At 39.4% G+C, this 18,251-nt stretch overlaps 1 protein-coding gene across 1 annotated transcript in view; it reads right to left on the bottom strand.

Moving 5' to 3' along the window:
* The window catches only part of SH3GL3 (SH3 domain containing GRB2 like 3, endophilin A3), a 42,304-nt gene that overhangs the window by 2,793 nt on the left and 21,260 nt on the right, over positions 1-18,251 (bottom strand). The window contains exons 2-8 of the mRNA XM_066558685.1: positions 11,467-11,535; positions 10,750-10,822; positions 10,112-10,255; positions 9,337-9,470; positions 7,806-7,964; positions 4,956-5,059; positions 3,602-3,729 (exon numbers count right to left, since the gene is read on the bottom strand). Coding sequence (XP_066414782.1) covers positions 3,602-3,729; positions 4,956-5,059; positions 7,806-7,964; positions 9,337-9,470; positions 10,112-10,255; positions 10,750-10,822; positions 11,467-11,535 — 811 coding nt within the window. The remainder of the gene's footprint in view (positions 1-3,601; positions 3,730-4,955; positions 5,060-7,805; positions 7,965-9,336; positions 9,471-10,111; positions 10,256-10,749; positions 10,823-11,466; positions 11,536-18,251) is intronic.

The raw sequence follows: 18,251 nt of genomic DNA, 5'->3' as shown, positions 1-18,251 counted from the left end.
GGATCACATTTGGTTCATTTTCAGCTCCAAAGAACTGCAAAGAAACATCTGGCAGCCTGGAAAGGTTTTTAAATAATGGCCATAGCCAGCACAACCAGTTTCACTCCAGGCTGTAGGATCAGTCAAAGTCTTCATTAGAGTCAGGCAGCTGCTGCTACTGTATAATCCAGAGAGACAAAGCTTCCCTGCCAAAGGTAAGGGGGCAGCACTGCCTAACACACACTGCTTAACATCACAGAACTGCTGGCACCACTCCAGCCTTTTGCTGTCTACTTGCACAAATGCTGCAGAGGTTTTAGCTAAATAAATTGCACTCTGCTATTTCTGCCAACAGGGTTTATGTTAATTTGCGACTCCATATGCACCTCCTTTATTTCTCTAGTTTACATCCTTGCACAGTCAAAAAAGAACTGTCACTAATTTCCAGACCATTCAGATCTGGACAGCACAAAATCAGGGTAAGAAAGAAGCTGTCTGTGATTCCTGGAGTGTTACAGGATGAAACCAAAAAGCCATTCAATGATGGTTTGGGTTTTTTGTTTGTTTTCCCCAAAGGGACGGTGTTACTGCCTGTACCTGCATGTACTCTGCCTTCTATACCATGCTGTATACATCAGGTAGCAAGACTGTACTTTAATAATCACAAACTGGAAGCTTGCTAAGATAATTAATCCCAGTCTCCCTCATAGCTGAAGTGAGTAAACACTTAGATGCTTATGTTAAATTCCAGCATGTGGCAACCAGATCCATATATTTCATATCATAGTCAAACCTGACAAACAAACTGAGTGAAAGGCATGATGTAATACAGCAATTAAAGAGTTCTAAAACGAGCCAGATGATGCTTACAGCTGCAGCTCATTAATGAGGATAACAATGAATTAGAAATAGAGAATTTTTTATCTGCATTTACTCAAAGCAGCCAAATAACTCACAACAACATAAAAATTAAGTTTATGTGAATCTAGCCCTGCAAATATGTGTAAGTAATAAGTAGTAAATATTTCTCACATGTTAGAGACTATACAAAGGAAAATAGTGTTTCTGCTCCAAGAAGCTGATAGTTGAAAAAATATTGCAGATCACGGGGAAAGTCATTTCCACGCTCAGAACTGTACCACGGCAGTTGTGCTGAATGTGGCACATCTTGCTTTGAACTGTCCTGCAGATCTCCATGGCTTTGCTGAGTACCAAGACACTACTTACCCTGAGGGACAGTACCAGAGAAATTAAAGATCTGCATTTTGGTAGGGTCAATATGGAAGTGGGGAAAACGAATGATGAAAGTACTTGTTTGAGTAGGATGGGGAGGTCAGTTTACTAAACAAAAAGAAGGTGATTACAATGCTATTTCCCCATCTCATGGAGACTTTAAGACATTTAGCAGTTTTGCTTAGAACTGCCTGGTTCCCATTTCTAAATCACAGATTATTAAAAAAAAAATCTTATCTGTTTCATGATTCTGATTTTAAAAAGGGACAGAAAGATTTTCCCATTTATAAGCAGGGCATATTGAGCCCACTGCAGTTCAGAGAAATCCATATGTATAATGTTTGAGTAGGAATAGGAAAACAAAAGAGAATGAACAAAGATTTCAGTGATGATTTGTACCTGCTGGGGAGGTAAGCACAGCATCCACAGCTCCTTCAGGAGGAAAAAAACAGCATACATGGTCTTTCTAATGTTATTAGCATGTAAGTATGGCAACAATTATCTCATATATCCTATTTCTCCTTTTCATCTCTTCTATGGTGGTTTTATTTTGTTTCCATTCTGACAGCACTAAGCAAGTGAAGCAAGTGAAGTGACAACCCCTCATTCAGTGAGATGCAAACAGTGCAACAGGCCATGGATGGAATCAGTGAATGGAGGTGCCTCGCTCCTTCCCTATCTTAGTGATCAGTGGTCATTTATTTTCCAGTTTTCACTGAATTTCAGCTCATTAAAACAGATTCTTCTTTAACTAAGTGGACTGGAAGCAACCTGGAGAAGTCATCATCTGACTTTCTCCAAAGGCAGGATTGATTATCCTTAAAGGACATCCTGGAACAACTGCTGGATGGCAATGATAAACCACTGTAATGCAGTTTGACACACTGGCTTATATACAAATGCTGAATCTGAATCTCCTTTCTCCCCTGCACGTGCAAAACAAGCAAAAAAAAAATCCTATATAACTTGGTAAGTAGTTGATAGGGCCAAAAAATTTTATGGTGATTTTTTAATGAAGTTGCTATGTTTTTGCTACTTTCATCCAGATGTGCTGTGAAAATACCAAGGAAGTTACTGATCCCTGCAAACACCTCCAGTGCTTTGGATGAAATGTGTCCTTGTGTCACAGGTCTTAGGAACCTGAGATAATGCACAGAGGGGGTTGTCTCCCTGTCTCCCTCCACCCCACAATTTACAGCAACACAAAAACTCAGCATTCAGACAGCACAAAGAGCTTCAAACAATTTGAGGAATCAGATCTCACTGGGTGGATTTATGCTGCCAAACTGCTGCAAATCCCCTTCAGTATGCATTGCATAATGGTTTCCTCTTGCAGCACAGTGCAAGGAAATTCTAGAGACATTGGAAGGAACATGAAGTTACAGCTCCAAGCTTTATTCTTTCAGTTTTAGTTCTCTCATTTCTTTCCCAACAACCTTTAAAAAGGAACAAGACTGGAGGGAAGAAGAAATTGGAGAGTTAGGGAAAAAAAACAAACAACAAACATTCAGGAAAATGTCCTAGATGCCATGCTAAGTACAGAAGGGAACCTTTGGCTTACTACTTCTCTATTTTCCTTCCAAATAATGTTTGTAGAAAAATCTCTGTCTTTTTCCTTCTCTTTCCTCTGCATATTGTCATTGGGGCTTTGTTTGGGGTTTTTTGTTTGTTTGGGGGTTTTATTTGTTTCGTTTTTTAATTGGCTGATCTCATCATACAATGTAGTTATTAAGGAGAAACGGCAAAATAATTTTATTCATTAGATGAGGAATAGCTGTTTTGATGTGTTACTAACTCAACTTTCAAAAGTTGCCTTTTTTTTATGAAACCAGGGCCTTATCAAAGGATAAGGTCCTAAGCCCCCACCAAAAGGTACCTAAAGTACCTCAGTTCATACTTTGGTGCATAATTTAGGGGATAGTAAAGTTATAAGATGTTAAAAACAGTAAGGGTGCAAGTCATCTCTGAATTTTACATAGCTAATATTCAAGATCCTGTACAGAGCATTTATGCTCTGAGACTGTGGAGAAAAATTAGCATCTGGAGATACACCAGACTGTGATCAAACACACCCACTGTAGGCATCTGTCTTTGCAAGAAATGAACTGTTTTCTGCAAGTGCCTCTCCCTCTCTCTCCTCCCACCCTCAGTGGCAATTCAGAGACCTAAAAGACCAAGGAGAATGCCACACCTAAATTTCAGATGGTGAGAGTCTGTTGCGAGGAACCCTGATTCACAGCTCTGTTTTGAAATCTGGGAAACAATCTGGAGTCAGATGCACAGATACTGATGCCTGATGGATCCATTGTTCTCATGATACAAGAAATACCTCAAGCAAGAATCTGGCAAAACATCTAGAGACACATTAATTCTATGGCGACAGACTCACCTGATGATTTTATGGAAGAACTATAGGCAATCCCATTGTGCTGCTGATTATCACCAATTTCCAGAGTTGTAGTTATTACAGGCTTTGGCTTAAATTCCCGCTTAGGCCGACTGGATGCTACATTTATCCTGTAACACAGAGAAGAGCAGCAAGAGATTTACTTAGGAAGAAAGAAGGAAGAAATACTTACAGAACTTCAGCTCAGGTTAAGTGCTTTGCTGTTTGAAAGGTGAAGTAAGAAAATATTCTCCTGGTTCTGGTTTTACTTCTTTTGATTGGTTTGTGTTTTGAATTTATGGCATTGGGTTTGGTTTTTTGGTTGGTTGGTTTGGTTTTGGGGGGGAGTGTGTGTTTTTGCTAAAAGCTGCTCAATTCTCATGCAATACTTGAATTTCAACAAGTCCCTAATTTATTTATTACTTTGGTCCTGCTGACAAAGGCATAAAGCTTAACAGCCTGAGTTTGAGAAGTGATGAGCGCCCACAGCTGCCACTGAGTTCAGCACAAGTTGCAGGAATGAGCTCTCTGGAAAGCTCAACTGCAAATGACATATGGAGAAACACATCCAGGACAGAGGCCCAGGGACTGCATCTCACACATGGCCTTTTTATTAGGGATACAGGGAAAAAGCATTTAGCCAGCAAAACTGTCTAATACCTCTAGCTGTGTGTGCCCCAGCTGAGAGCTCCTTGCCCCCCTGGCCCCTCCAGCTGGATGGCACAGGGTGTCTGCAGACAGAGCTGTCCTCATGCCAATGCTCACAGCCCCCACAGCCACCCTGAGCTGAAAGCCCCAAGCAGTTCTCCTGACCCTGCCTACACCACAGTGACATCAGGTCTCTGGTGACCTGAGTGACACATCAGTGACACCAGCATTTCTCCCTTTCCTTAGGCTGACACAAAGTACCTGGGCTTTCATACATATGTTAAGCACAGCTCTGTTCCTGGCCAGCTGGCTGCTCCTAACTCTGCTTTAGAATTTTGTTATACCCCTTAATCTCAATAAAAACAGGCCAACTTTCAAGCAAAGCCTTCAAAACACAATTCCAAGTATGCAAGTTGAAATAAACCTCTAAACAAAGGGAGGCTGTCCCCATTAACCACCACAGATGGGAGAGACTCTGCACACACTCAGAGCTCCCTGGGCAGATCCTGTGTTACATTAAAGTCTCCCAGCACAGCAAGGAGCTGCCAGGTGGCAGGGGTTTAAAGCCATGGAGCTCAGTCTGGCACAAAGCACAGCAAATGTGCATCTGGGAGGTGGTGCTACAAGATCTGTTGCTTCAGTCACTTTCCAACATTGTGAAGCTCAGCTGCAGAAGAGGTTCAGCATTTTCTGAGGGGTTCTGTCTTACCGGTTTTGCAGCTTGCTCTGCAGGTCCTCCAAAATTTCTGTGGATTGTTTATGGTAATCTAGTGCTGCTTCTACAAACACAGCCAACTGGCTGACTTGTTCTACCTGAAACACAGAGGAAAATAAGGCTCTGCAGTACATTCAGCAGAAGGATAAACAAACAGATCATTTAAAACAGACCTGGTATCTCAAAAGACCACAGTACCTTGTAGAGGTTACTGGAAAAGAGCACATGTGATTCTAGCAAAGAAACTGCCAGCTGGAAACTGAACAAAACTGAGGTGTAACTTCGAGTTCACTAACTCAGGGCTGGGTCCTTAAGTCATTTCCTTTCACAATGTGCAAATCCCTTCTGCTTTCAACTTCCAAACCAGCTGTCTGTCAACACCCAAGCCCAAAACATTAAAGAGGACATGACCCCTCAGCAGGTGAAAGTGGAGCTTTTCTGATCAATGCTGGAAGAAATTACACTGTGACAGCTCTTATGACTCAGACCCATTAGTGTTTATTATCAATGTTTACAAAGTGCAGTTCTGAAATGATCTGGACTTACCTCACTAGATGGCAGCATTTATAAACTGATAAATGAAACATGATTTATCTACTTGGATTTAAAACATATTAGCCAATCATTCAAAAATATGAATGATGAGGAAAGGGAGAATGTGAAGGAGAAAGAAAAACCAAAATATTATTATTCATGAAGTAACAAATAATCTCATTCCCTTAACACAAGCTGAAAAGTTCAAGCTGTATGGGGTATGGAGCAGTAACAGATATTTGTCTTCTTCAAGACAACATTAAGACGACAGACCCCAAGAAGTCTGACATCTTTCCATTCCATCATGATGTCTTCAGACATTGGATCATAAGAAAATATCTGAGTAAACTTTCTACAAATGTTTTATGGACCCATGGCAGTTTTGTGTTATACTTTGTCTGCTTTTACTCAGTTAAAAAGATCATTAAAAATTTTGCCAGGACTGCAAGAGAGCCAAACACTGTCACACAGCACAAAGAAATGAAATGCACAGAATCAAACCAACAGCTGAGACAATCCCATCAGTGTCAGAAGAGAGCAATATAAACAGCTGAGGACAACACACAAAGTGCCTGGGGTTTGGATGTGTGGTCAGAAAAAATGGATAAAGGACTGTCCAAACAACACAACTAAGAGCTAGGAGAAATATGGAGATGTGGATTAGGAGAAGAGAGAGAGAAAGAGAGACTGGGAAACAGCCAGAGAAACTTGAAGGACTAAAAGCTGCTTAGGAAGATGAAGCTGGGACTGGCTGTGTGGGAATGGCAGGAAGATGGATCTGATAAGAAGTGAATGCAACAGTGTCAATGTGGGAGGTCTGCAGCTGGCTGTGCAAAAACCTGAGAAAGGTGGGGATCAGGATTGAGCCTGGGAAAGGCACCTGGCAAGATGGCTGGAAACCAGAGCTCAGAGAACAGACTTCAGGGCAAGAAGACCAAGGGAGGGAGACACCTGGGGAACTGGAAAGGATCAGAAGGAGGTGATTGCAGTTAAGATCTCCACACAGTGAGACCATCTGGGGTTAGACAACAAGGCTAGAATGAAAAATTTTGGGAGGACAGACAGACTGGGTCACCACAAGACTGGAAGGGGAAGAGCACAGAGTTTTCTTTAAACAGAAAGAATAGGAAATGGGTACAGAAAAAACTTCAGAGGGATATACAGTTCACCCCCTCCCAAAGGCAAAATTACTTACACTAGAATGTGTAACTCATCTGTTTTCTAGTGGCTGAGCTAAACCAGTTGAATTCCTGCACTCTTTTATCCTTAGTTTGGTGCTCTGACTAATGATAAACAGCACCTGAAACATTTCTCAGCTGCCCATGCAAGACAGAATTGCTAAACACACATCCACTGCAACCAGGCAACTGATAGAGCCTACAGTGGAACAGTGCTGAAATTGTTGATAAGAGCATGTTCCAGCTTTTGCTGCCCTCATGAACTTACACTGGTAAAACAGCAAGAGGCTTAACTGCCTTTCACTAAACACTGCTGTAACAAATGTGTCCCACTTACAAACAGTTCAGGAGCTACAGGCTGCTTTATAACTGGGTATGCATAGAGAGAGAAGTTGCTTACAGTTAAATCTTCCCACTTCACAGCTCCTCACTGTGATACTGCATCTACAGAAGACAAAACTGTGGAATAGGCCCAAATAGGTCCAGCTTTATTTTCCTATAATTCCATGATTATGTAGGAGAAAGCACATCCTGCTATTCCTCTGTGTGTGGACAGAAGAGAGGATTATCCTGAATAGCCACAGCTGCTCCTTATTTAGACATAATTTCATGATGGACTTAGACTCTGAGCCAAAGTCCACTATCTGAGCCCAAGCCACAAATTCACTCTATGGACTCTGCAGAGCCAAAGAGCAATAGTAATGATTTTCTGAGGTAAAATCATTCAGACTCCACGTCAGCAGGGAGGTTTTGACTATAAGTGAGCTAAAATTCAGAAATCTCAGAGGGTACATGCCCTTGCTTATATTTTCAGCAGCAGGTCTTGACTACACCAATTTCCCAACCTTCACCCTCTCACTGACCAAACTGCATTTTACTCTCAGCTAGTCCTACTTGGCTACTCTGTGGCCATCTTGTCTGAGTCACTGAATTTCCAGAAGAAATTCTTGAGTTTTCCCATTCTCTGCTGTGCATTATGTTCTTCTCTGACAGGAGATTTAAAATTGGGAAGAGGCAGAGTTTCTGCTTCCAGACCTTACCTCCTGTGAAGGACTGGACTGGCTTTAACCAATCCCACACATTTGCCCCTCCAGGATGTACTGAAGCAAACAAAGATGCAGCACAGACTTACATCATTTTCTAAGAAATTGAACATGCTTCTTTCAGCCAGCTCCTTTGACTCTTCAAATTTTTCTACTGCTTGTTTAACTTCTTCATCAGGTATCTTTCCAAAACGCTTCTTTTTATAATCATAATCCAAGCGGCGCCCTTCCAGTTTCTTCAAGTGATGCTAAAAGAGACACAACATTTATGAGAAGGACCAAATGGGACATGCCCAAACAAACACATTGTGATCTCAGGAAATATCAGTGATGGATGCAAATATATGCAGACCTGAGGAAATACAAGGCTCAGAGACTTGTACAGTCCCTCCCTATGACCCAAGGCAGCACCAGCACAAAAATTAATGAAATTTTAAATAAAGAGCCCTTCAGCAGCACTTGGGGTACTGGCAGCCTTGATTTGCCTATTTTAGACATCCAACTCATGGACTTCACTAAATGTGCCACAGTACAGATTCTCTGAGCTGTGGAGAGAAGCAGGATCCAACTTAAATATTTGTGTGTCACCATATTCTACATGTAATTCAATTTTACATCTTGAATTATCTGCAATATGACAACTAAAAGTTAAGGGGTTATATTCCCCTCATAAAGCAGTGCTCCAAAAAATCTTGTATTCTTCCTGTCCTTGTTACGTATCAACTTGACACTCCTATCTGATAAAACTACACAAGCTTTTCTGTTGCCAAAAATCCTGGGACTGACAGACTCAGAGAATGGACTCAAAGTGACAGTACAAAATGCTCATTAAAGCTAACATCAAACAATTCCTTTTCATCAGCTCAGAAGAACACAACTGAAAACAGCTATGCTTCAAAGGAGACAGCTACAGATTTTACTGCTATCTTTCTGGTAAGCTTTCCACATTCATTTATGTGTAAACAAATAAAATAACTTCCATTTCTGCATCTCATCAGGGTTTTAACTTGCTTATTACCCAAATCCATTGGAATCAACAGACTCAGAAAAGACTGCCTGGATTTCTTTGAATTGTCACATTGCAAATAAAAACACTGAAAAACTCAACTCTAAAGGTTAAAAATGTGTTCCTTAGTATCCTGTATTTTTTCCTATAGTGGCATATGGCACTTCAACATTTTATGACACTATTCAGATCATTCTGTGTTCGCCCTGAAAAGCCTTTTTTAACAGTTATATTCATTCTCCATTATAAACAGCTTTAGGCTGACAGAGATGGTAAAATAGGATAATCACTAGCAGTAAATCACAGCCCACTCACATGTTAATAAGCATTAATAAAAATATTCATTAAAATAAAACAGAAGAAAAATAAAGAATATAATTCTCTTCACTCTGCTTGTACTGACTGTACAAGCAATATAGCAAATTGAGTAAGTTAGACAAGGGAGAAATAGCCCAGCATTCATCCTAAGCAGATTTTGTCACTATTTTGCCAGACAGAAAATCTATTACAACAGAATTTATTTACCTTATTGCTTTCAAGAAAAATATCTCAGGGAAGTAGGGTTGATTTGACTCTGATTATTACTAAGTGAAGCTCTACCCTGGAAAACTTACCCCAATCTCTTTTAAGTCTTTGTCCTGCAATAACTGTAGAGGATCAATAAAATTTTGTTTGACATTAATATCAAGAGAGTCCTTCACTTCTGCCATTTGCTTCATGCTCTCACCAGCATCCAGTAGTGCAAGTCCTGTAGTAAAGAATAGGCTCTTATATCTCAAGATATGTAAAAGCAGAAAAATTGTCTTTTAAAACAGCCATTTCAAATAGGTATCTTTGTATCTGCTGCAGTCCCTTGAAGAGTAAAAAAGAAAATAATGCAAGTCATGCTTGTTCTCTATACAAAACTGGAACTAGAAAATTTTTGTTCTGAATTACATTTTGGGGGTTTTATTCCCCCACAGATATCAGAAGAAAAAAAAACTTCTCTTCCTACTGTACACAAGTTATTACTAAAAAAATCATCCAGTGTTACTGTTTATTTCTTTCTACAAGAATTTTTCCTTTAGTTTATTTCTCAGATTGAGTAGAGCCATTTTATATAAAAGTTAAAAGAAATAAACTGCATTTAAGAATCACCTTAAACTATTGAGGTTTGGCAACTTGGAAACTAAAATGCTTAATAACAGGGATGATCAGTCAGCATCAGTAACAGTATTATCAAACCCACCTGCAACAGAGACAAATGTGCAGGAGCATTCAACCATCCCCTGACCCCTGCACTTAACCTTCCCTCTTACCTGCAGTGGCCAGCTACACAGGTTATGTCAGTGAGTAACACTTTGCAAAGGACTTTATCTGAAATCTTGGCAGAGGAGATGCACAACTCACCAAACATAGACTCATCGCCCAGCTCTCTGCCATACCGTATCATGCAGTCTCCCAGGAGTCCCTCTGTCTGGGGGTAGCCTGTGGCTTTAACTTGTCCTCTGATCTTTGACATAGTGTTCAGCATTCCCAGCTTGGCCCTGTATGCTAAGAGGGGCATAGAAAAAGAACAAAAAAATTCAAAAGTGATAAAACCAGTTTTAAAACTAATCTATTTAAAGCAATAAATTATTTCACAAGCAAAGCCACAAAGCTCATCTCAGACTGGTGATTTTTTTGTTGTCAGTACCTCATAGACCAAAGCTGAAAAAAGATTCAATACAACAATATGGGTCATATGAAACTAGTTTTTATTCCCAACTAAAAAAGCATCCTTTCTCCATGCAAATATTCACTGACACTCACATTCCTTTAAACAGTCCTGGTTGTGAGCTCCTTGATTAGAAATACTGCAGACAGCAAATGAAGGACACAATCACAGCCAAAGCCAACTTCCTCTCCTTCTTGCTTAGAAGAACTATGCAGAACTCCACACAGAAACCTCACAATGATGACCTAATTAGCTTTTATTTACCTAAAATTAATTTCCAAGTAATAAAACAATGTTCATGAGAATCCAACACCTATTGTTCCTATCCTACCTGGATTTGGCTGAAGGTATTCCGTGGATTTGGACAGAAGCTCTGTTACAGCTTTATTAGTAATATCAATTTTCTGAAAAAGAAAAGTAAGTCTACTATGAACATTAAAAAATACATAGAAAGACAAGGGCAATTAAAAAAAAACCCCACATAACAATTGTAAAAGCAGAAACTGGCACTAACATTGTTTAATTTGCAATACAACTCATCCGTGGATAGCAAACACATCAATTTCATGTAAACTTCTGAACATGTAAACTTGTGAACATTTAAACTAAAAGATACAATCTTTTACCAGGAGAAAATCTGGCCCAAGTAGTCAGATTGTTATCATTGATTTTATCAGATGCAAAGGCTTTGTGATATTTACAATGCCTCACTAACACCACAGACTTCTCTAAACTCCCACACAGCCAGGGGAAGGCTCCTCCTGATGCTCTGCCCCCTTCTTGGAGGAATTTCTCTTCATTGTCGAGAGGTGTCAGTGGAACCTGATCCTCTGCTCAAACAGCCTCTGTGGGTGTCTCTTCTCCCCTGGCTGAGCTGACAAGGCTCAAGGACAAATTTGCATTTATCCTTTTATCTTTCTGTTTGGAAGCACATTATAGGGTTTCCTCCCCCAGGTAAATCTACAATACCATTCAATCACTTGAAACATGAAATATTTTTGATTCTGCAATAGCTTAATATTGAACAAGATAATGTGACTTTTCTTACCCTTTCCATCTCTTGAAATTCCTCATCTAGCTTTGTTCCTTCTGCTCCACTTATTTTTTCACTGAATAGCTGTAAAAAGATAAATTTAATACACAAAAAAAAGGTATTGCTATTTAATTATAGAATAAATATCTCTTGAGAATCACAGGAATTGACTCCAGATCAGAAAATAGCCAGCATCCATTTGAGGTAACTGCAGGACAAGAGTAAACAGTCTTGGAAATGAAGCCCTCCCTTCAAGAGAGACAAAGGTACCTGATACCAATTTAGAACAAGCAAACAAAAAAATGCTTTCTCATGCTTGAAGAGCTTGTACTCTACAGGCATGACCTACACTGCAGATTTCAGCACAGAGACCAGAGTCTGACTGCAGGTAAATCCACAGCAACCTTTTCAAGTGTGTCTCTGCAGCTTTGTACATCTGAGTGCCTTCTGTGTGCCAGCAGGTTCAGGGATGAACCTCCCATTGCTGCTGCTGCTGGAATTGTGTGCAATTCTGTGGAAGGAACAGACTTGTAAAAATGCTTCACTGTGAGACTGTCATCTTTATGACCAAAATAAAAATGCCAGGTGTTCTTCAAAAACTGAAAGCACCAGTTTCAGATCGATTTCAGTAAACCTTCTGAAAAGGCTAAAAGTTAACTGACTTTGGTGTGAGAACTCCAGGCTGTCTGTCAGACCTGACTGTGGTCCTCACTGAGTAAATCATGGCCAGGAATAAGCCACTGAGCAGAACTCAGCCATCTGCTTCTTGCAGTGCATGGTACCTGCACTGTGACAACATGAAAAGAAAGCCAGATCCTCACCCAGTATGAAACAGCCTTTGAAAGCATCCCTCCACTAGACAGCGATTTAACACATATTCAACATTAAATTCCTTCAAAAATACCTAACAGTTTTCTGTTTTAATTGGCTTTTATCACTGAAACTGTCACAGTGTAATGTGAAATCCAGGCCTAGCTCAGTGACTGCTGCTGGTCCCCAAACCTGTCCCCAATAAAGTGTTTTGTTTGTCCTCAGCCCCTTCTAAAAGGGAATTCATCTCACTGAGTTAGAAGGGCCTTGGGGACTTGCATAACCTGAAAATGGGTCAGGGCTCTGAGCAGTGCAATGGTTCCCTGTTCTCGGCCACTGCCTGCACGGCACAGGTGTGGGGGGAGGACACTGCCCTGCCAAAAACCAGCAAGGAGCTGATGAAGCAGAGCTGGGAGCTCAGCAGTGGCTGACCTTGCATCAATATCACTGCTACCACACAGAGAACAGTCCTGCTTAAGGGAAAATGTGAGTTCAAAGAGAGACGTACAGTTAATTATTTCTATTGGCTTTACAGCAGCACTCGCAATCTTCATGCTTAATATGCCAAGCAGCACACACACTTGTCAGGATCATTTCTCTTCCAGAGCACTGACAGAACAAGCACAAAAGCAGATAAAACAGATGGAAAAGCCCAAATACCAATGAGCTCCTGTGGGTCATCATCTTGCTGCTGTAAGACATGACAGCAGAGAAGTGACCTGAGGTCACACGAGGAGCAGGACACTGCCCTGGTCTCTGCAGGAATGTCTGAGGAGTCCTTGAGCAGACACAGAAAGGTACATGACAAGGCTGCATGAAAAGCAGGAATTCCTGTCAGGAATTCTGCAGCTCCTCCACAATAACAGTTTCTGTCTCCTGTCTGTGCACTGTTAATTCCAAAAATAATCAATGCCATTTTCCACAGCCTCACACATGTCTTCCTTCCCCAGCAAGCAAGGAAGAGATCTGTGGTTTCCCAAAACCCTTTCAAAGGCTGAGTGCAGTGGGGGAATTACCCTTCTCAGGCTTAACTTGCAAAACCCACATTCAGTAGCAGCCCATAGCTGTCCCATTACAGATAATCCATTTATAGGATGGTGAAAAATAAACCTAATGAAGTAATGCAATTGTTTGACTGTGAAAGTGCAATCAATAATAAAATTCTAAATCTATTTTACAGTGACTTGTGGACACAACTCCTCAGAGCCAGCCAGGGGATCTGCAGACACTGTTTCATACTGACTCTGAAGACAACCTAACACACACCTACAAAAAAGTACTGATCATAAGAAAAACAATTTTGTTAAAAAGCTTTCCCAGTTCTATGCAAACATTGATGATACTGCAATTTGTAGCCCAAGGACACACTTCTTCAACAGTATTTACCCTGAGCTCTAATAGACTTTTAAAAACAATGCTCCATAAAAAATGATTCCTTGAAGTCTGTAAGTCATCTGAGATACCAACAGTAAAAACTGGTATAAAGTTCTAATGGTTATAATTAAATTTTACATCTCTATAGTTTATTTCATCCTGGTATAATTTGGAATAGCTGTACTAGTCTTGCATTTAGGAACAAAAAAGCTTTTGTTCTGATCATATTGAATTTAGGAGTTGTAAAACTAGCATCACCCTTCTCACAATTAAAAGTCACAGGATATCCAATTAATTATTGAAAATGGATGCACAAAAGAGACAGCTGCTGAGTTTTAGTTCCTGCCTATTTGCTGAGCATCATTTACATGTTTTATATCGAGCTGCAAAATGCTTTGAACATAAACAGAGGATGCCCAGCTGAGGGGCTGTGTAGGTACATGGCAATATCTCTCAGGCTTTATGAGCCACCTCACCGAAGACAGAACTGCTGCCATCACACAAGGCATGGACTCTGAGCGAGCTTGGAATTTCTTCTACAGGAAGAATCCTTCACCTCCAAATTCAGAACCTGGGCAACATGAACTCAGCACCATTTGACTAGACCAGAACTAGGGCCAGAATTCATGTCTGTGAAAAAAAAGCAGTTCCCACCAGGGGGTCAGCAGCCCTTTATGGCTCCAGTGCAGGTCAGAAGCCAAAGCCTTTCCTTAGTCCTGTTCCTGGTGAAGGCTTCCTCTAGATCTAGCCTTCCTAACCTTCCTCCAGATCAAAACTCACACTCAGAGAACAGCTCTGCAACAGGAAAAATTTCTTTCTCTCAGGTGTCTGTTCAACTTCCTCCATCACACTTATATTAGAGTAAGTGAGAGAAAGAAAAAAGCAACAAAGCTTAATTATGAATATGAAAATACTTTCAAATCAGCCATTTGTATTATCACCTCTCATTTGAAGTTACACATGATAGCAAAGTACTTTCAATGGTAAAACCTGCATGGTCTATATAAGACCTCTTTGCCTGAAGAAACATTGCAGTTTGTACACAAATGCTCCTTGCTTGTTACTTCTTCCTAGATCCTACTGCTCTTTTTAAAATTGACAAATTAAATAGGACGTTGTATTATAAATAATCTGAAAGTCTCTGGTGGGCTTATGTAGAATTTTACATGAAAAAAAGTGCAATAAAACAAACAGGCTTTGAAAGAAACCCCTCCAGATATGATTTCTATTTTAGTTCTGTATATCCAGCCACAAATCAAAATGCAACTTGCAATTTTGTTACAGTCTGAAAAGACTAAATATTTATCTGCTAAGGCATTTCTATTCCAAGAAATTATCTGAGAAAAAGATTTTTCTACAAATCTAATATTGGGATTTTTTTCTCATGATAGTTCTTTGTTATTCTATTTTTTTTTTCAGATAATATAATTTTCTTTTGATGTGTTTTGTTATGATGAAGCATTGCCTCAACCCTGGCGATGTTAAAATCCTGGAGAAGGCCTTGAGTAATGTGATCTAGGGGAAAGTATCCCTGTCCATGGCAGGGGGTTTTGGGACTGGATGATCTTTAAGGTCCATTCCAGCCCCTTACCACTCTGCAATTTCACAAACACAGCACATGAGCTGTCCATAATTTAAAGTAAAATCTACTGCTCACCAAAACTCTAAACTAAAAACATCTCAAGATTTAAAATAAAAATAGTGAAAAATTATGTTAAAAATATTAGGATTTACCTCTATTGCACAGGAATAGTATATTTCCCCATTGTTATATGGATTATAACAAAGAAGCTTCAGAAAAATGCCATATTTTACTGATTTTTTGTACTTCATATCCACTGAATTACACTAGTTTTTCATATTTCACTATAGAAGGTTACTGAATATAAGAAGCTGCCAAAAATATCCCAGATCAACAGAGAGCTGATAAAACTCTCAAAACAATTACCCTATTTTTTTTTTAATATATCCACTGGGTATTTTATAATACAAGTCAATGGGATTCTTGCCAGCCAATACTTGCACACGTGCTCTGACCTTCTGTTTCACTTGTTTTGCCCTTCTTTTGCAACACTCTAACCAGGACTGAACCATCACAGTTGTTTTGTTGTTATTCAGCTACTGCTGAAAGAAGTGGCTTACCAGAAAAACTCTCTTGCACATACCTGGCCAGGAAATCAGCCCATGCTATATTTAAAGGCTGAATGAAAGGTATCAGATTCTATTAAAGGCTTAAGAGCTTTTAATGACTCTTTACAAACTTACAGCATTTATTTTGTTCTGAAGGACTGGCTGCTGAAATTATCTGTTGAAACTTTAATGGGATAGAAAATTCCTACATTTGTCATAAATATGCACACTGTCAAACCCATGAGGCAAAACCTAGATTTTTTTTTTTATTCTGACAAAAAAGCCAAGGCTATGAAAAGATTTTAAATTTATTTCCCTCTCACTCTAAAAAGGAAGCAAGCAATCAACTGGGAAAATGAATAGATTCATCCCAAAGTCAACACAGGGAGAGCCAGGAAATAATGGAACTGTATGGCTACATCTCCCATAGAAACAGAACTGGGCCAAACTGCAAAAATGCATTAAGTACATCTTAAATACAGTACTTAGTACAAAATACTACATTCCAGTATGGTTAACACACAATAGTTACTCTTCTCTTAATAAATCATTAAAAGTTCCAGCAATTTCCCTGCAGACATGTAAGTGTTTGATTTGGTTTAATGCAATGTGACAATACTAACAGCTTTCTCAAGGGTCTTATTTAAGCCTGGAATAAACAAAGGGAAGAATAAGGTGGCTGGCAGGGCAAAGTCACATTTCTTTGCAGTATTCAAATCCTGAGGGGAAGGAGAGATTTTCTTCTTTTTCCCCTTCCAGAATGCACTATCAGATTAGAGACCAAGATTTCAGCCTCTTTTCTAGATCAAAAGTAGTTTAACCTCAAATATCTGTAATTCCCTGTTTGTTGCTTTCAAGTTCTATTACAATGTTATGCATATTACTTGTTTTTCTTCTTTCCTGATTTTTGTATTTCATATAAATTGTTAACTCCCACACTCAAAAAAAAAAAAAGGGTTACCACTAGTTCATGTATTGCAGACCACCAAGAACTTGACCTACAACACAGTTTAAGGTCTTGCATCTTAGTAAACATTTAAAGGAATACACACTGGCAGAGCCAGCTGCACAAAGCTTGCCACCATGATAGAAAAATATTCATTAAAAAAAAGAATAAAATCTTCTTTACTAACTAGGTGAATAGGCAGCTATTAGGCACCCCTGTGATTGATTTCTAGAAATTTTCTACAGGTCTGGATGCTCATAAGAAAAAGCAGTGCCCCATGCTGAGGAACTAAACTAAGATGCACATTTTCAAACTCAGATCTAAACAAAAGACTAAAGAAACACAGTACTTGTCTCTTGGGTACAAAGTCATCTGCAAATGAAAATGGTAATATAATACCTAAATAGATATTGTCTCCTAAAATACCCCTACAACAATAAAGAAAAAACCAAACTATGAAAGTGTACTGGTACTTGGACCTCTTCTTTTCATTAAACCGACATAGCTCATTCTATCCTAACGCTTTGGAGAAAATACAAATCCCTCATTTTAGAGGTTAAATGCACCCAAGGATGGCAGGAACTCTGGAGTCACCTCAGAACGTTGTGTTTTCAAAGGAAACAAAAATTCTCTTGCTCTGATGTACTTTAAAGAAAAAAGGTTTATTCTACCCTCCAAAATAAATAGAGGGTCTACTACAAAGTGCAGATGTTTCTGTCACACAAATACAGAGCACTCTGGCTCACCTCCAGCAAATCATTGCAATTCATCCTCAGTAGGTGCTGAAGTGCTTTTCTGGATGGAGCCCTGAGTGCTCAGCACCTCGCAGTGTCAAGCTCAGAGGGTCATCACCTTCACAAGAAGCATTTTGTAACTTTTTCTTCTACTAAACTTTCAGCTAACAGTGGAACAGATTTCCCCAAAGCATTTGGTAAAATGGTAGAAAAGATTTCTGACAGCAGCAGCAGGAACTGAGGGTTTTTTTGAAAAATTAATCAAGCAGCTGAATTGGGTTCTACTGCTATTTAATCAAAATTATAGTGTGCAAGAAGCTGTGCCCTAGAAGTCAGAGACTTGTTATTGCTCCCATGGCAGCATAAGTGCTATAAAATATCTCTGAATTTAACAATGCATGTACACAGGTATTTAAGAAAGTGCAGCTTTCTCTTTTGGTAATGGTTCATACATAATTATAAAACATAATAACATTTTGGAACTTATGTGAGACATGAACACATTAAAAATTATAATCACATTGAGTATACAAAATTCAAGCAGCATTCTGTCAGTACTCATGGCAGAGTAGACTTCTATAGAAATTCATGGAAACAAAGAAGTACTGCATAAAATTGGATGATTCACCCATAATTCATTACCTACAACAAGCAGCTGAACCAGAACTCCAGAAAACTACATCCATGGCCAGAAGAATTCACATCCTAATGTTTCACTGAAGATGTCTGTGCTCAGGTATTTAAAGTAGAAACATAAAGAACATGTAGGACATGCTTGTACTTCAAAGACACCTCATGACTATGCT

The sequence above is a fragment of the Molothrus aeneus genome, chromosome 13, assembly GCF_037042795.1.
Source record: "Molothrus aeneus isolate 106 chromosome 13, BPBGC_Maene_1.0, whole genome shotgun sequence".
Lineage (NCBI taxonomy): Eukaryota > Metazoa > Chordata > Aves > Passeriformes > Icteridae > Molothrus > Molothrus aeneus.
The sequence above is the reverse complement of the archived record's forward strand: the minus strand, read 5'-3'. Positions and strand labels throughout refer to the sequence as shown.